Raw genomic sequence first — 16,261 nt, 5'->3', positions numbered from 1 at the left:
ATAACAAAACAGAAGTGGAAACTTGAAAAAAGAAAGACACCTGTGTCAGCGCCTGGCCTTTACACATAGAGGTGCATGCATACCCTCACACATGCACACACATCCATAAACACATACACCAAATACAACACACACAAGCAAGAGGAAGAGACAGCAAAAAGACCTAAAGGCCTTCAACTTGGCGATATGAAGGTCATTAGCTCCAGCAAGCTGACCCTGTAGTGAGGGACCAGAAAGCAACTCAATGTCTGCAGGAGCAGGAACTTGTGATTCTGGAACCATTGAGAACAAGATGGCTGCAAAGCACCCAGACCTGAGATGAAGGACGGTATCCCTTAAAACTCAACCTTTTATCCCATCATTGTTGAGCATCCACTCTGTGTTCCTAGGACAGACAAAGATGGGGTTCAGAGAGCAGGAACAGGATGGAGACCATGATCCAGACATGTCAGTCATCACCATAAGTCCTCATGGCTAAACTCTGCGTAGAAGTGATTAAATGGGGTCTGGAGGGATGGCTCAGTGGTTAACAGCACGGGCTGCTCTTCCAGAGGTCCTGAGTTCAATTCCCAGCATCTACATGGTGGCTTACAAACATCTCTAATGGGATCTGACGCTGTCTGTGGCGCAGGCATATATGCAGACAGAGTACTCGTACATAAAAATAAAAAAAAAATAAGTAATTTTAAAAAGTGACTGAAAAGTTGAATTTTGGAAACCTAGCTGTATGTGGTTATGAAAAAAAAAACACACTTAAGGGAAGTAGAAAGCCAACTACGGTATGGGAAGGCAGCCTTTAAAGGAAAAGCCACTATTAGGACAAGAAAGTGCACTAAAGAATAAGGTCCCAGGAAGATGTGACTGTGCTGAGCTGGTCCCTACTGACTGAGGTAAGGCTGCAGTATGCACATCAATGATGACAGGGTTGAAAGAGGAAATGGACAGATCCTCACTCAGCATTCTTCATAGCAGAGGAAAACTAGTCAAGTCACCGGGGATTTACATGCAGCCAACAGGCTTCCCCTAATGAGCGTTTAGCAAGCGCTGCAGTGAACTTCTACACAAGTCATTCTCCTCAAAACCCTCTGGGCCTTTAAGACATTAGGCCTGGCACCATGCGGTAGAACCGGTTTCAGCTCATTTCAGAATATTTGTATCATACAGGTAACATCTCAGACCACAGTGTATTAAATAAAAACCAGAAACCAAAAAAGACTACTAAAATTTTCTTCTAATAAATCTTGGGTCACATAGGACATCATAATGGGAATTAGGAAAAAAATTACAGTTGTTGAATTCATTGAAATACTTTACATTGCAGCTACTGGATTGCAGGGGTGGGGAGAAGACTCTGTGGGTAAGAGTTCTTGCCGCTCGAGCAAGAGGTCGTGAGTTTCAATCCCAAGCACCAGTACACATCACCTGTACATACAGCTGAAATTGCCGTTTAGAGGGAATAGTGTATCTGAAAATACTACGTTTTTTTTTTTTTTTTTTTTAAAAAGAGGAAGTGGTAGATGAGGAAGTGTGGAGATTAAAAAAGTCACTGTAGTTTGAGTTGAGATGAGGAGAGATGTGGTGGGATTCATGTCGGGTGAAGGGAGGTGTGTCTCCGGTGCCATCCGGAGAGAGGCCCTGTGAAGAAGCTGAGGTGGGGGAGGGGGAGGGCTGGAGTCCCCGTCCCCGCTGTCCCCCAACAACCACTCTTACCTCCATGAAATCATGTTCTCAGCTCAGCTCTGCAAATACTCACGAGAGCTCAGCATTCATGAAAGGAGAAAAGGCAAACTCTGGCCTTAGTGTCTGAGGCAGTACACTGCCCAAGAGAAAGTGGAGAGCCTGCCTTTTAAAGACCATCTGAATCTGATCCTCTCCCCCATCTAGAACATTCTGAGCCTCACAGTCAAAAGAATATTTCTTGCCTCTAAAATTGACTTACAATCATTCCTAGGTCATAGCCTAGATTTCATATGAGAGTCAATAGTTTTTATTTTGTGATTTTTATTTCTATAATTTTGCTATTAATTAACTTATGTTGAGAACTACGAAGTGGTTTATACATATTTATAGAAAAGTGTATAAATTGCAACAGATGGATGTATTTATTTTACGTGTGTGTGTGTGTGTGTGTGTGTGTGTGTTTGTGTGTGTGTGTGTAGGCCAGATGGGGATGTCTAGTGTCCTATTCTATTAGTCTGTGCCCTACTCCCTTGAGATGAGGTCTATCCCTGAGTCTCTTTTATGTGAGTGCCGGGGACCCAGACTTGGGTCTCCATGGCCGTCTCCTCAGCCCCAGGTGGAATTATCTTAAAAAATCTATCTTCAGGGGCTGGGAGATACCTTCACTGGCGAAGTGCTGTTGATGGCCCGAGATCAAATCCAATGCCCATAAAGAATTGGGCATGGTGCCTGTAGTCAAAATCCCAACAGTGGCAAGGCAGAAACAGGCATCTGCTGGACAGCCACACTAGCTGAATCAGTGAGGCCAAGGCCAGGGAGACAGCTTTTGTCAAAAAGGGTAGAAGGTGCTGGAGGAAAGGCATCTGAGGATGACCTCTGACCTCCACATGCAGGTGCACAGGCACACACACACACACACACACACACACACACACACGTCCTGGGGAAAACCATGCTTGGGAAGAGTGCAGAATTTGAGGAGTCCCGACTAGATTCAGGAATGAGTGCCTGTGCCACTCATGGCCTGGGGACATGACGGAAACTTGGATGGCTGAGTGCCGAGTCCAGTGTACCCTCACCCCTTGAGGCTACTGCATGTACTCTGACATCCCCCCATGATGCCATTTACAAAAGTTATGCTTGAGAACGATGGAGTCCAGTTACATTTTCAAAAAATCACATACACAAATCTCGTGTTTTAGGTAATTCTACAGTTCTGTGTTAGGCTGCATTTGTCGCTACTGTGGGCCATGTGCAGCCTACAGGCTGCGGGTTGGATACACTTGATACAGGCTGCCCCCCTGAGGGAAAGAAGCCAGGCCCCAAAAGATATATCACAGAATCCGTCCATGTCAAACTCCAGGGCAGATTAATCAAGACTCACAGAAATCAGATCCCTGGCCCTCGGAAGGACTGGGAAGGGGAGAATATTGGCTGGGAAGGAACAGGGATTTTTAGGGGGAAATAGATCATTGTAGGCAGATTCCTTTTTCACAACTCATATCTGTACCCTATAAATGGATGCACAGGATTTCATGGCTTAGAAAGTGGATTAAGAAGTGTATAGGCTGGGCATGGTGGCACATGTCTTTAGTCTCAGCACTCACTGGAGGTAGAGGCAGGGGGATCTCTGTGTTTGAGGCTAGCCTTATCTACATAGGAAGTTCCAAACCAGCCAAGGCTATATAATGAGACCTTGTCTTTAAAGGGAGGGTGGGGGTGTAACTAGAGGGCCGGGAAGATGGTTTAGTCAGCAAAGTGCTTCCTTTGTAAACATCAGGGCCTGAGTTTGATTCTCCAGAAACACACACACACACACACACACACACACACACACACACAGCCAAGTGTAGTGAGCAGAGACAAGCAGATCCATGGACGTTCCCCGGGTGAAGTTCTAGGCCAGTGAGAGACCCTGCCTTAAACAAAAAGCCAAGCAATGACACCTACCTGTGGATCCCAGATGTAGCACACACACACACACACACACAAACACATGAATGAGAGAGAGAGAGAGAGAGACAGAGAGACAGAGAGAGACAGAGAGAGACAGAGAGACAGAGACACGGCGGGGGAGGGGGGAGGTTGTGGTTCTGCCGCTTCTGCCAAGTTCTCTTTCTTGTTCTCAAAGCTGCCTTGAGCATACACAACATCCCATGTCTGTAGTCTCAGTCATTCTCAAGGCTTCTTTTGTTTTCTTTTTCCCCCTCTAGCTATGCGAACCTAAGAAACAATTCTAAATGTAAGAGCATTTACTATAAGCCACCGGGCTACACAAGAACCAACAGAACCAAGGCTAGACATGTAGTATTCTGTTTCTTCTTGCTGGATACCCCACACGGAAGGGTGCTTCTCGCCGTGACTCATACAGCATGCTCTTGCTTACTTCAGCTGCGAATGCTCTCACGGCCTGCGCTGCCTTTTGATGGCTTTGTTTTAACTTGTGCGACATTTTCTCCCCCTAGTTCAGGTCTGGCCTCATTCCTTGTTTACTTTTTCTTCTCTCATCTTTGTGTGTGCGTGTGCATATAGGTGTGTGTATGCATTAGTGTGTGTATATGTGTGTGATGTATATATGTTTATGTATTCCTATGTGCATGTTTGTGTGTATGTGTGAACGTGAGTGTGTGTACGCATTAGTGTATATGTGAGAGAGATTTATATGTGTGTGTGTTAAATGTGCATGTTCATGTTTGTATTTGTATGTTAGTGTGTGTGTGTGTGTGTGTGTGCGCGTGCGCGCGCGCACTAACGTACAGTGTTAATGCACAGTGATTGTTCATGTTTGTGTATTTGTGTGTTCGTGTTTGGGGCCAGGGTATGTGTGTACCACAGTACGCATGAAGAAGTTGGAGGACAACTTTGGGTGTCAGTTCTCAATTTCCACGTTGTTTGAGATCAGGTCTCTCTTATTAATTGTTGCCTACACCAAGCTAGCTAGACTTTGAGCTTCTAGCTATTCCCCTGCCTCTGCCTCCTACCTTGTCATAGGCATGCTGGGATGACAGGTTTGAGCTACTGCACCTGGCTTTTCTATCAGTCCCAGAGATCCAGACTAGGGGTTGCCAGGCTTGCATGGGAAGCTCTGCTCACCGAGACCTCTCCTCAGCCCTTCATGCTTCTTTTCTGTGTTAACACAAGGTCCCACTTCCCTTCCTTCCTGGGGCTATGTGGGAGAGGATGAAGGATATTTCCTCCTAGGCATGCATGATGGTGTAAATGTGTGTGCCAAAGTCCTGGGGGCTTTTCTCTGATTCTTCTCTTCTTGTCCTTCTAGACTGCAGAGTCAGATGCGCCTCCTCCAGTTGAAGGTGGGAGTGAAGAGGATCACCAACTCCACCCGCCCCCTGCAGACCCAGAGGACCAGGAATGGCACCAGGAAATAGACCCTGAGGATTTTGAGACACTATCCCACAAGAGTGAAAGTCGATCAGACACAAAAACAGACCCCTTTGAAAGCGCTTCTGAGGTAGAGTCCCTGCCTGGTGACCTCACGGATGGAGTCTGCTCCTCTCCATGTGGCCCCTCTGCAGATAGAGAAGCAGGCTGGGGATGCCCTGGTGGCTCAGCAGCGAGATTTCCTCAAGAGCAGCATTTAGCTTGTGTTGAAGGGCTCCATATAGAGGAAGAGCTGGATTTACTCTCAGGCTTGAAGGAAGAGTCTCACCAAAGCAAACTGCACATGTCGGCGGCTGCCGCCGCTGCTGAAAAACAGCATGAAGAGAGTCTCTGTGACTGTGTGACCAGCTTGGTGCGGAAGTCTGTGCCAGCGGCCGAGTCCTTCTCCCAGAGGGCCACCAGCAGCGGCAGCAGTCCCCAGCTGCAAAAGGCCAGGTCTGGGGGCTATCTGGATGTCCCTGTGGTCTGGCCCTGCTTGCTCCAACACTGTGAACTAGGTCAGAGCTGGCCACACATCCACTGCAGGGCTGGCGCAGCAGAGCTACCTCACATAGGCCCACGGGACAATGACTTCCCTCTGTGGAACAGGACAAAGAGGGGGCCTGGCCCCAGGCCCACAGTGGGCACAGACTTACTTTGGGTTCATTCCTGCTTGAATGTAGCCTGCCAGCCACGACTGGGCACACCTTGCCTTGTAGACATCAAATGTCATCATAGCGTCCCAGAAAATCTTGGTGCCAATGGCAGGACACCTCAAAGACACCTTTGCCAGCGTGTGAAGAGCCTGGTTAGGGCTCATTCTATAGCAGCATTTCCTTTGGGCTGCCTTAAGGAGCCTTTGAAGCGGAAATGTGTGACATTTGGGTCCTACTTGAGGGAGGAAGGGACAGAAGTAGAACCAGACCACCCAATCATTCCTAACCCTCTTTCCCCTGAGCCCACCCAGCGGTCTTATTTCCTTTCCACTTCTCCAAGCAGGGTCCCTCCTTTGCGGGAAGAGCACAAGCCGAGTGATTGTAGCATTAAAAGGACATCTCCAGACACACCCTGTGTAGGTCTCCCACTGGAAAACCAGGTAGAACAGGCTTCTAGGTCATGCCCAGACCCTTCCCACCTTATTTCAGAATTGCTGAAGCTTGGCAGCCAAGAGGAAGTGCCTGGACCCGCTGAAAGCAAGCCAGGGCACGGCCCAGAAAGCAGACTTGAGGAGCCCGAAGGTGTCCAGCCTGATGATGCTATCAGTAAACAAAGGTGCCTGCAAAACATCCTTGCCAAGACAGGAAACCAGACCAAGACCTGCTCATCAAAGCGCGTTCTCAATGAGGAGAGAAAGCCGCCAGATAGGGCCTCCCCCTTCCCACACGGCGGCAGCCACAGTGAGATGCCTATGTGGAACGAAGTGGGTTCCTCGGAAGCGAGGGATAGTGCCTATGCCCCAAAGACCACTCCGAGACCAAGTGTAATTGATCCTCCAGAAGCAGCCGGCGCAGTGGTTCTAGACCTCCCGTGCAGGGGAAATGCCTTGCAGAGTCTTTTGGATTTCCCAACTGTGGAAATATCTTACTGCAGCCCTGGGAATGAGTGTGCACAGGGAACCGGGGATGGCAAGGAGCCTTTCACTTCTGGCCAGCAGCAGGTGCCCAAAGTCCATGGCACCTCTAAGCACAGCTGCAAACTCATTATGATAGCAGTAAAGCAGGAACACAAGCAGACCTCTACGAGGAAGGCCCGCTGTGGTCAAAAATCACAGTCCTGTGATTTCCCAGAGGAAAGACGCGACTCTCCACAAGGCGCCGGCACCACAGCTTGTGAGTCTCCCAGGGCCTCAGAAATGCCAATGTGCGGGGGTGAGTGTGAACTGCCAGGATGCCCCGCAGCAGGGCCGGGTGATGGGGCTCCTCAGCTGCTGACCGGAGGAGGCATAGAGCTTGTGAGAGCTCTGGTCTCTAGGGCTGCCTCAGATGACACGCTGAGCTCAGAGGAGACGCTGGAGGAGAAGCTGCTCGGGGAAACCTCGAGCCTGGGGTCTGAGTGTGTACACTCGGGCTTGGGCATCCACCCCGAGGGGAACCAGGAGTCGCCCAGCCCAGAACTCAAACAAGGGGAGTTTGCGGAGGACGCAGAAGTCTCCGGTGCATGGGCCGGTGAGGCAGAGGTCCCCCATTCAGGAGTCTTGACTTCGGCCCAAGTCACAATGAGGCCGTTCCAGGGACCCTGCGGCCGGCTTCAGCAGGGTGCACAGGACTCAGAGCAGCACCCTGCCTTTGTCCAGATGACCCCTTTAAGGACGGACAGGTCTTGGTCTGAGGAGAGCCCCGGAGGGGACACACCCTGCAGCCCGGTCTTGACCTCAGAGGGCCTGAACCCAGCTTGCCCCAGTCCTGAGGAAGGTGTGCCCCAGAGTCCATGGTTCGCAGCCCGCCAGGTGGAGCTGCCTCTGCACCACGTGCACCAGAGCATGCCTCCGGAGGCCCGTTCTGTTGGTACACACCAAGAGACTCGAGTGGGGAGATCAGGGAGCCTCGGTGGCGAAGGACCTTCCCCGGAAAGTTGCAACCTCAAGAGACTGAAAACAACGGAGAGCAAGATCAGGGCAAGGCTGGCCTTAGCCCATAAGACCTTTACCAACTTTTTTGAGGCCAAAGTTATAGAGAAAACGAACGCCGGCTCTGGCAAAGGCGAGAAAGAGAAGCGCAGGCGAGGCCAGGGCTCTTGGCGCACGTTTCTGAGAATCAAAGATGTGGAAGGCTCCAAAAGGCCCTCGTTAGTGAGTGGGGTTCCGGGACCGGACTTTCCCGAACCCCTCTGCTCTCCCCCACCGGCAACCAGAGGCCACTGTGAAGAGTGGACAGTTGGCACCGACAGCCATGTGTGTGTGGAGTCCTGGACACCCCTACAGTCTCCTGCAACTCCGCCCTCCTGCTGTCTGGCTTCTCCGGAACGCAGGAGGAAAAGCGAACCGACCATTAAACCCACTGCTACCCAGGAAAGCAGCCGGTGCCTGTCTTCGGGGATCTTCCCAGAGCCGTCCTGGCTGCCTTCCCCCACCAGCCCTGGAGCCCAGCCCATTGGCATCGGTTGTACACTCCCCTGCAGCTCCGCCTGCCACTTGGCCTGTGAACACCAAGGCATGCCTTGTAGACCCACGAGCCCCAAGCCCACCAGCCCCATGCCTGGGGCTCAGAGGGTAGATCTCTGCCTTGGGGGCAGGACCAGCGCCGTCTCCATGGTCTCGCTCAGAAGCTACAGGGACGCCAACCGATGTTCAGAGGTCTCCGAACGGCCCAAGGGCAAGGCCAGGGCAAGCCTCTTACTCTCTCTACAAACTCTAAACCAGAACGACCAGAAGGAAGACAGCACAAACACATGCCAGTGTCACCACGGCCTGGGCACAGCGCCCTTCCTTAGGGACCTTCCTGGGAGTGAGGTAAGTGAGCTGTTGGTGAGAGCAACTCTTTCTTTACCTCTTTAGGCAAGTGGAGGGGTGATCCCTGGGGTTAGTGTTGTCATGGTTTTAAAATGTATTTATTTATTTAGTGTGTGTTTGTGTCTGTGTATGTCCCTGTGTGTGTCTGTGTATGTGTGTGTGTCTGTGTGTGTATGCCTATGTATGACTGTGTGTGTCTGTGTGTCTATGTATCTGTGTATGTGTCTCTGTGTGTGTCTCTATGTCTGTGTCTGTGTGTATGTTTTGTATGTGTGTGTCTGTGTCTGTGTGTATGCCTATGTATGACTGTGTGTGTCTGTGTGTCTATGTATCTGTGTATGTGTCTCTCTGTGTGTCTCTGTGTCTGTGTGTATGTCTTGTGTATGTGTGTGTGTGTGTGTAACATGCTTCAGATCGAAGGACAATCAGCTCTCCCCCTCCCCAGTGTTCAGGGATTGAATTCAGGTGGTCAGGCGTGGCTGCAAGCACCTCAAGCCACTGAACCTTCTCCTCCGCCCTTTAGATCTGGTATATTGACACACTTGTATTAGATTTACAGTAAAACTGAAAAAAAAATATTCAAGTACTAAAAGACAGAGTTAGGAAACGTAATTCACTAATCTCAAATACCAAGTATAATACGGCATTATAAAGCTTCAGGGAAAACAAAGCACAAGGAAGAACACAGAATCTGGAAGGTGGTGTCCAACAACAGAACAACACCACACCACACAAATAAGGTTGAAAAGTCAACAGTAAGGACACAAAAAGTATGTCAAAGTTCAGTTACCTTCGTGGTTTTAGAATATTGCCTTCTACATAAAGGAGACAGCTTGAGGATGACACCCAAGCTGAAATTCAAGGCTGGGCCAGTGAGAGGTCTCAGTGCTTAAGAACACTTGCTGCTCCGACATAGGACTGGTGTTCAGTTCCCAGAACCCTCAGGAGGTTCACAACCACCTATAACTTTGGGGGGATCCAAAGCCCTCGGCTGCCCTCCAAGGGCACCTGCATGGGCGTGTATAAACACACTTAAATACAATAAAATGAAAAGCACAGAACTCGGTGGTGTCATGGCCGACTCACACAACCTGGAGGTCATTCATTTGTTTGTGCTCCTTTGTGTTGTGACTTCCTGAGGTCAGATACAGAATTTGCCATTTGAGACATAGTATCAGGATTCAAATCTTTCAGGTTTTGTAACTTTTGGGATGTTTGGTTTCATATGAGGGGTGTTCAATCTATTTTTCCACAGTTTCTGTTCTACACCATGGATAGAGCCATGTAAGGACTATCATAAGCAAGACACACAATTCCTTGCCTTGGGTTAAACTCCTTTATATTCATATCCTTGTGACCCTGGCTGAGCTCCTTTCAAGCACTAGTCTATGGTTAAATTTCAAAAATGTTACTTTTGGAGACTGGTTTCTCATACTCAGCACAAGTCCTTTGAAATCTGCCTAATTTGTTGCATTTACCAATAATCCCTTTTTATGGCTAAGTAACATTTTATCCTTAACTATTCATCCACTAAAAGACATTTGGGCTGCTTTCAGATTTGGGACATCACAAGTAAACGTCCTGCCAGCATTTATGCACAGCACTCTGGGGGACACGTATTTTCATTTTCAGGTTGAAAGCTCAGTGGTGTGCTTGTCAGGTCACAGGACAAGCACGTATTTAGATTTTAAGAAACTTCCAGGGAGATGGCCGACCGGTCAAGTGTAAGCATAAAGACTGGAGTTTGAATCACCAGAAACCATGGACAGGCCAAACAGGTGTGGTGGCCTACTTGAAATTCCAGCCTTGGAAGAAGGCAGAGACAGGGGACCTCGGGAGCAAACCCGATTGTAAGACTAGCTGAATCCACACGCTCTGGGTTTAAATGAGAGACCCACACTAAGAAAAAGAACACGAATAAGGTGATTCGAGAGTGACCAAGGGTGACTCCCAACATCAGTTCAGCCCTTCACATGTATCCCCACATATATGTGCATCTACACACGAACATGCATGCATATATGCATACATACATGCATGTACACCACAAACAGTTGAAAAGAAGAAAAGAATTGCTGAGCTGTTGGGTGTCAGGTTTTTGAGGATAGCAACAAGGCTTGAGAGAGGCTTAGGGTCTGATCCTCCTGTGGACAAGAGGTTTGTTATGACCATGCAGATGGACAGAGGGACTGAGGTAAAGCTTCGGCCCCTCCCTCCAGGGAGAGCGAAGCCTGTTCTTAGACGGTCCCTTGTGAGGGAGGAGGGAGGGGTCATTGTGCTATAGGAAGTAGGTTCAGGGACAGGCGACCATCAAATCAGAGTAAAGGACAGTATGTTTTGTGGTTCCCGACTGAGTTGGGTGTTTGGAGGGTTCCAGTGACATTTTCTAGATCAGGGACATCTGGAGGAGAAATGACGGAATTAGTCAGTGTGTGACTTACTCTACACGACAGTGGTCTGCCTGCCTCCGGGCCTGGCGTGGAGATGTGTGTCATTTTGCCCTGCCTGTGGCCTTCTGGGGTTGGGGCTTTGCTGCCTGGAAGGTATGTTTTCAGAGAGTCATGTTTCCTGCCTATGTGACCTGACAGAGGGGCTGTGACATCTCCCAACATCACCACCAATGAACGAAAAATGCTGCTGTCCTTGCTCTTGTCGCTGTGTGAAACCAATCACCATGCCATTTTAATCACCATGCCACTGTAATCACCATGCAGGGGGGCTTCATTTTGATCTTCATGTGCCTGTCACCAGGGCTAGGCTGCTGAACTTTTTTTTCTCTCTCTCTTATTTACCATACATCTACCTTCGTTTTGATTGTTGTTGTTGTTTGTTTGTCTTTTTAATTTTTGGAAACAGAGTTTCTCTGTATAGTTCTAGCTGCTCTGGATCTCGCTCTGTAGACCAAGCTGTCCTCAAACTCAGAGATCTGCCTGACTCTGCCTCCCGAGTGCTGGGATTAAAGGGTTACACCACCACATCCAGCTACATCTACCTTCTTGAGAGAAATATCTCCGCATGTGTTTTGCCCATTTTCTAGTTACGTTGTTGTCGTTTAGACAGTTGAGTTTCTGAAATGCTGATATTTGATTCAAGTCTTATATGTGATTTCCAACTTTCTCTCTCTCTGCAATTGGTCATGTTGTTTTCCTAATAGAATCTCTTACAAACAGACCTTTTCAAGGAAGGGGGAAAGTAACTTAATTTTATTTCAGTTAAACACACACACACACACACACACACACACACACACATATATATATATATATATATTTTTTTTTTAAAAAAAAGCAAGCCAGTGGGGGAAAAACCAGCTAAAATCTTTTAATTTTGAGGCAGTCCAGCTTTAGTTTTGGTGCAATCATGTAAACTAGGTCATGCTCTTAGTATAATGTCTTAGGATTCTTAACCACCCCTGAGACTCCCAAATGATTTTTCCCATGCATTCTTCTGTTCTCACATTGAAGTTTATTATTAATTTTTAGTCTTGTATTTTATTGTACTGGGTTACATACACAATCTTTATGCAAGTACGTAATGTACCATGAGCACATGGCACCGTCCATGCCCAGCTACCCCCCTCTCCCTTGTCCCCCCCCATTAGCCCCCTCTGTCCCCTAAACAGTTTCCCTTCTACCTTCATGTCATCTGTTCATATGTGATTTTATAAACCTGTACAAAATCTAGACCCACAGAGGAGAGAAAACACAAAACTGTTGTCTGTCTTGATTTAATTCCATTGTGCATGCAAACCACATTTTCTTTATCCATTCCTCTGTTGATGGACAGTTTGGTCCCTGATTTAGCTTTGGTGAACAGTGTTTTAATAAACATTGAGGCACAGGTGTCTCTGTGACATGTTGGCTTGGAATCCTTCTGGTCATATGGTAGGATAGGGCTATTTTTGTTTTCTTGAGGAACCTCCATACTGATTTCTGTATTTTGAGAAAATTTTGTTAAGGTTTGAAATTCAGGAAGAAGTTCATTTCTCTGCCTGTGGGTAGTCAGTTGCTCCAACACTGAATTGCTTACAACATTAGCTACAGGTCTTGAATAGTACTTATGAGGCTACACTCATATGTTTTTATTCTGTTGCTTTGATCTGTGTCCATCATGTCCCCAATTCCACAGTATCCTAGTGACTGTCATTGAATAATGTCTTAAAACCTAGTAAATTGGTTGCTCACACTTTCTCTTCCTCAAAATTATTTTATTCTAGTTCCTTTGCATTTCCATATAAAGTTTAGAAAATCTTAACTTCATCTGCAAATGGCTTTGCTCAGACTTTGGTAGGAATGGAATTAAGCAGTGTGTGAATTGGGACATAACAGAGTCTTTACTATGCTGAATTTTCTAATTGATAAAACAGTGTCTCTACATATTCAGATCTTTTCTGATATTTCAGTGTCTTATAGTTTTCAATTTAGTTTCAATTTAGAGTTTAGTTTGATTTATTTATATGTGTTTCATAAGTTTGAAGTGATTTATAGTGATATTTTATTTGTACTGAAATGTGATTGGCATTGTATCTTAAATTTTCGATTATGCATATTAATTGCTGATATAGAGAAAGGTAACAGATATGTGTGTTCAGCTTGTACCGCATGTCATCTACAAAAGAGACAGATTTCCTTTTTATTTCTTTTTCTTATTTATGTCCATGGCTAGAAGGGTCAATACTGTGTTAAGCACAGTGGTTGGAGCAAGAGGGTTTGTCCCTAGTCAGAGCAGAAAAGCAGCCAGTTTTTCAAGACCAGCCATGTTTGCAGTAGGATTTTGTTGATATCCTTCATCATGGTTAAGGACCACCCCTCTTTTCCTAGCTCATTAATAGTTTTCTTTTCAAACCTGAGTAGGTATTGTTTTTCGTTAGTTCTCCTCTATCGATATATTCATGTGATTTTTCTTTGACCTATTAAAATGTGTACCATTCTGATTTTTTAAATACTGACCTTCCCTTTGAGTACTGGATACATCCCATTTAACTGTGGCATATGATTCTCAATACACTGTTAAATTACCTTAGCTAGTATTTAAAGGGTTTTTGCATGTATATCTACGATGGTTTGAATAAGAATGGCCCCATAGGCCCATCTATTTGAATGCTCAGTCACCAGGGAGTGGAAGTGTTTGAGAAGAATGAGCAGGTGTGGTGGCCTTGTTAGAGGAGGTCCACACACTTACACATGTGTACATGTACCATGGATGCACACACCACACACAAATTAAAATATTCATGGACTATAGCTTATGTCTCCACTTTACTTTTTCTGTGTATCACTCCTCTGGTCTCTTCTGAAGGTCTCTGGGCCACCTGAATACTTTGCAAAGTTCGATTTTACATATATGTAGTATATTTGATTTTTAAAGGACAGCTCCAGGCATCACGTTGTATACATACATTTTGCCAGTCTACTGGTATCCTAGTATAGGCATTTCACCAAGTGATGTGAGGCAGAGAAACTTTGCCTCATTGAAATCCCTTCAGTCACCCTTGCTTCTGTTCTAAATGCCTGAAAGAATTCCTTCATGTACAATGAGAGCTCTATCAGTATAATAACTTTTGCTTCAGGATCAAACATAACTCAATATCTCTGGAGAAGGGCTCTCTGCTCTATTTGCCCAGATTTTTTTTTTACAAATATCAGCAGAAAAGAAACAGCATCAAGTCAGGAACTTAAAACATCCAGCTGAAACCAACTGAGGAAACTCCTTAAGGCAGCCAGCTGGAGCTCCCCTTCAAGAGTCCTGGGCAGAGTATAGCAACCCCCCCCCCATCCCCTTGGGTGAGGCTTCCAAGTAAAGGAATAAATAGCAAAGAAAAGAGATGACATCATCAAACCCAGTGTTCCCAACATCCAGCAGAAACTGGAGTTGAAGCAGTTAACTGGATGGTTTTAAATTATGTGTATACGTGTGTGGTATGCATATGTGAGTCTATAAGAGATTGCTGGGCCCTCTAGAGCTGAAGTTAAAGGCAGGTGTGAGAGTCACCCAGGCAACCAAATTTGGCCTCTGCAAGAGCAGTAAGTGTTCTTAAGTATCTCTCCAGGCCCACAGATGAAGTTTTTTTCCCTTTAATTTCCATGTAATTCAAGATATATTTCATTAATTCATTGAAAATTTGATACAGGGTATTTTCCTCATATTCATCCCCTCCTTAGTTTAACTCACCCCAGATCCTCCTCTCCCCCCACCTCCAGACCCCTCCCAACTTCATCTTCTTCTTTTCTTTTAATAATCCAAAGAATCCCTTTTGTGCTGCTCAGATACTCTCCGGTGTGGGTCCATCCACGGGAGTGTGATCAATCTGTCAGGGGCCACACCCTTGAAGGAAACGGACTCTCTCCCCCTTAGAAATCATCTGTTGTCCATAGGCCCTCAGCCAGGCTTGGGGCTCACAACCCCTTCCTGCTCTGTACCGGAGCGTTGATCGGCTTGATGCTGTGCAGGTCCTGTGCGGGCAACCACAGCTGTTGTGAGTTCATGAGAGCGGTGGCCCTGTCCTGTACAGAAGATATGGTTTGGCTCTAGACCTCCCCAACCTCTGCTCCCTCTCCTGTGATGGTCCATGGCCCTTGGAGGGTGATATAGATGTCCCATCTGTAACTGAACATTCTTCTGACACTCTCTGTGCTCTGACTAGCTGTATTTCTGCATTAACCTCCAGCCACTACACAAAGAAACATATGATAAAGTCTGGGGGGGGCTGCACTCATTGACGGGTAGAGAGATGTGAATTTAGAGGGCAGTGTGTGATTCTATGTCCATTTAGTGAAGTAACAATAGTAAGTGGCCAGAGAACGCCTCAGCCATGGGTTCTTGGCCATATTTGCAGTACCAGTCACGTATTTCCTCCTGTACTGCAGATCTCAAGTCTAATCAGAAACCAGTTGGTTGCCCCCATAACATGTGTGCCCCCGTTGGACCCATGGGCATATTTTGCCACACTGGTCCTTAGGATAGGTCACAGGTAAGACTGCTGATGACTCTTCTCCCCAGCAGCCTGCGTAGTGCCTTCTAGCCAGCAGGAAGGGAGCCTCTGGTCAGTACCAACTTGACTTCTCCACGTATACTGTGACCAGTCTGTGTGGTATCTTCAGCAACAGGGTCTCAACATCAAGAGGGCAACAAAGAGCCATGGTGATAGCCTACATTGTTTGGAGGTCTCTGGACACCTCTAACAACTTGAGGGGAGGCAGCCCTTGTCTGATACATGGCTTTGTATTTGGCAGTCTATGGCTTCTGGGAGAAGTATAAACCCCTGTGTAGAGTAACTCCGATTACAGGGAGTTTTTGATTGAGTTTTTCTTTTAATGGTTCATTTTTATGAACATGAGAATAAAATAGTTGCTTCTCCCAGTGGTCATGGGTTGATTTCAAAGAACAGATGGTGGAGATGTGAACACAAATTCCAACTATTCCTCTGTTGCGGACGGGTTCTCTTTTGAGGCTGTGATGCCTAAATGCCAGCCCCGAACTGAGCCTGTGAGAGGAGGCTGGGAGGTGAGAACTGTGCCTGGAATGTGGTCAGCTTGAGCCAGAGCTCCGGGACACAGAGATGACTCAGTTGAGAAAGTGCTCTTGTCACAAACATGAGGACTTGAATTCAGTCCCCAGAACCCACACACACAAAAGCTAGGTATGATGGCATGCATGTGTAATCTCAACACCAGGGAAGTGGACTTGCTGGCCAGTCAGCCCAGATTAATCAGTGAGCTCCAGGTTCCAGTGATGGCCCTGTATCAGAAAACGAGG

The 16,261-nt window shown here is 47.0% G+C and overlaps 1 protein-coding gene across 3 annotated transcripts in view; it reads left to right on the top strand.

Moving 5' to 3' along the window:
• Arhgef4 (Rho guanine nucleotide exchange factor 4) overlaps nucleotides 1-16,261 on the top strand; it is a 148,041-nt gene that overhangs the window by 43,438 nt on the left and 88,342 nt on the right. For all 3 annotated transcript variants that reach the window (XM_028865337.2, XM_037199701.1, XM_028865338.2), the window contains exon 2: nucleotides 4,958-8,506. In XM_028865337.2, coding sequence (XP_028721170.1) covers nucleotides 4,958-8,506 — 3,549 coding nt within the window. The remainder of the gene's footprint in view (nucleotides 1-4,957; nucleotides 8,507-16,261) is intronic.

Source organism: Peromyscus leucopus, chromosome 16_21, assembly GCF_004664715.2.
Source record: "Peromyscus leucopus breed LL Stock chromosome 16_21, UCI_PerLeu_2.1, whole genome shotgun sequence".
In the NCBI taxonomy this organism is placed as follows: domain Eukaryota; kingdom Metazoa; phylum Chordata; class Mammalia; order Rodentia; family Cricetidae; genus Peromyscus; species Peromyscus leucopus.
Note: the sequence above shows the minus strand (reverse complement) of the source record. Positions and strands in the feature narration are given on the sequence as shown.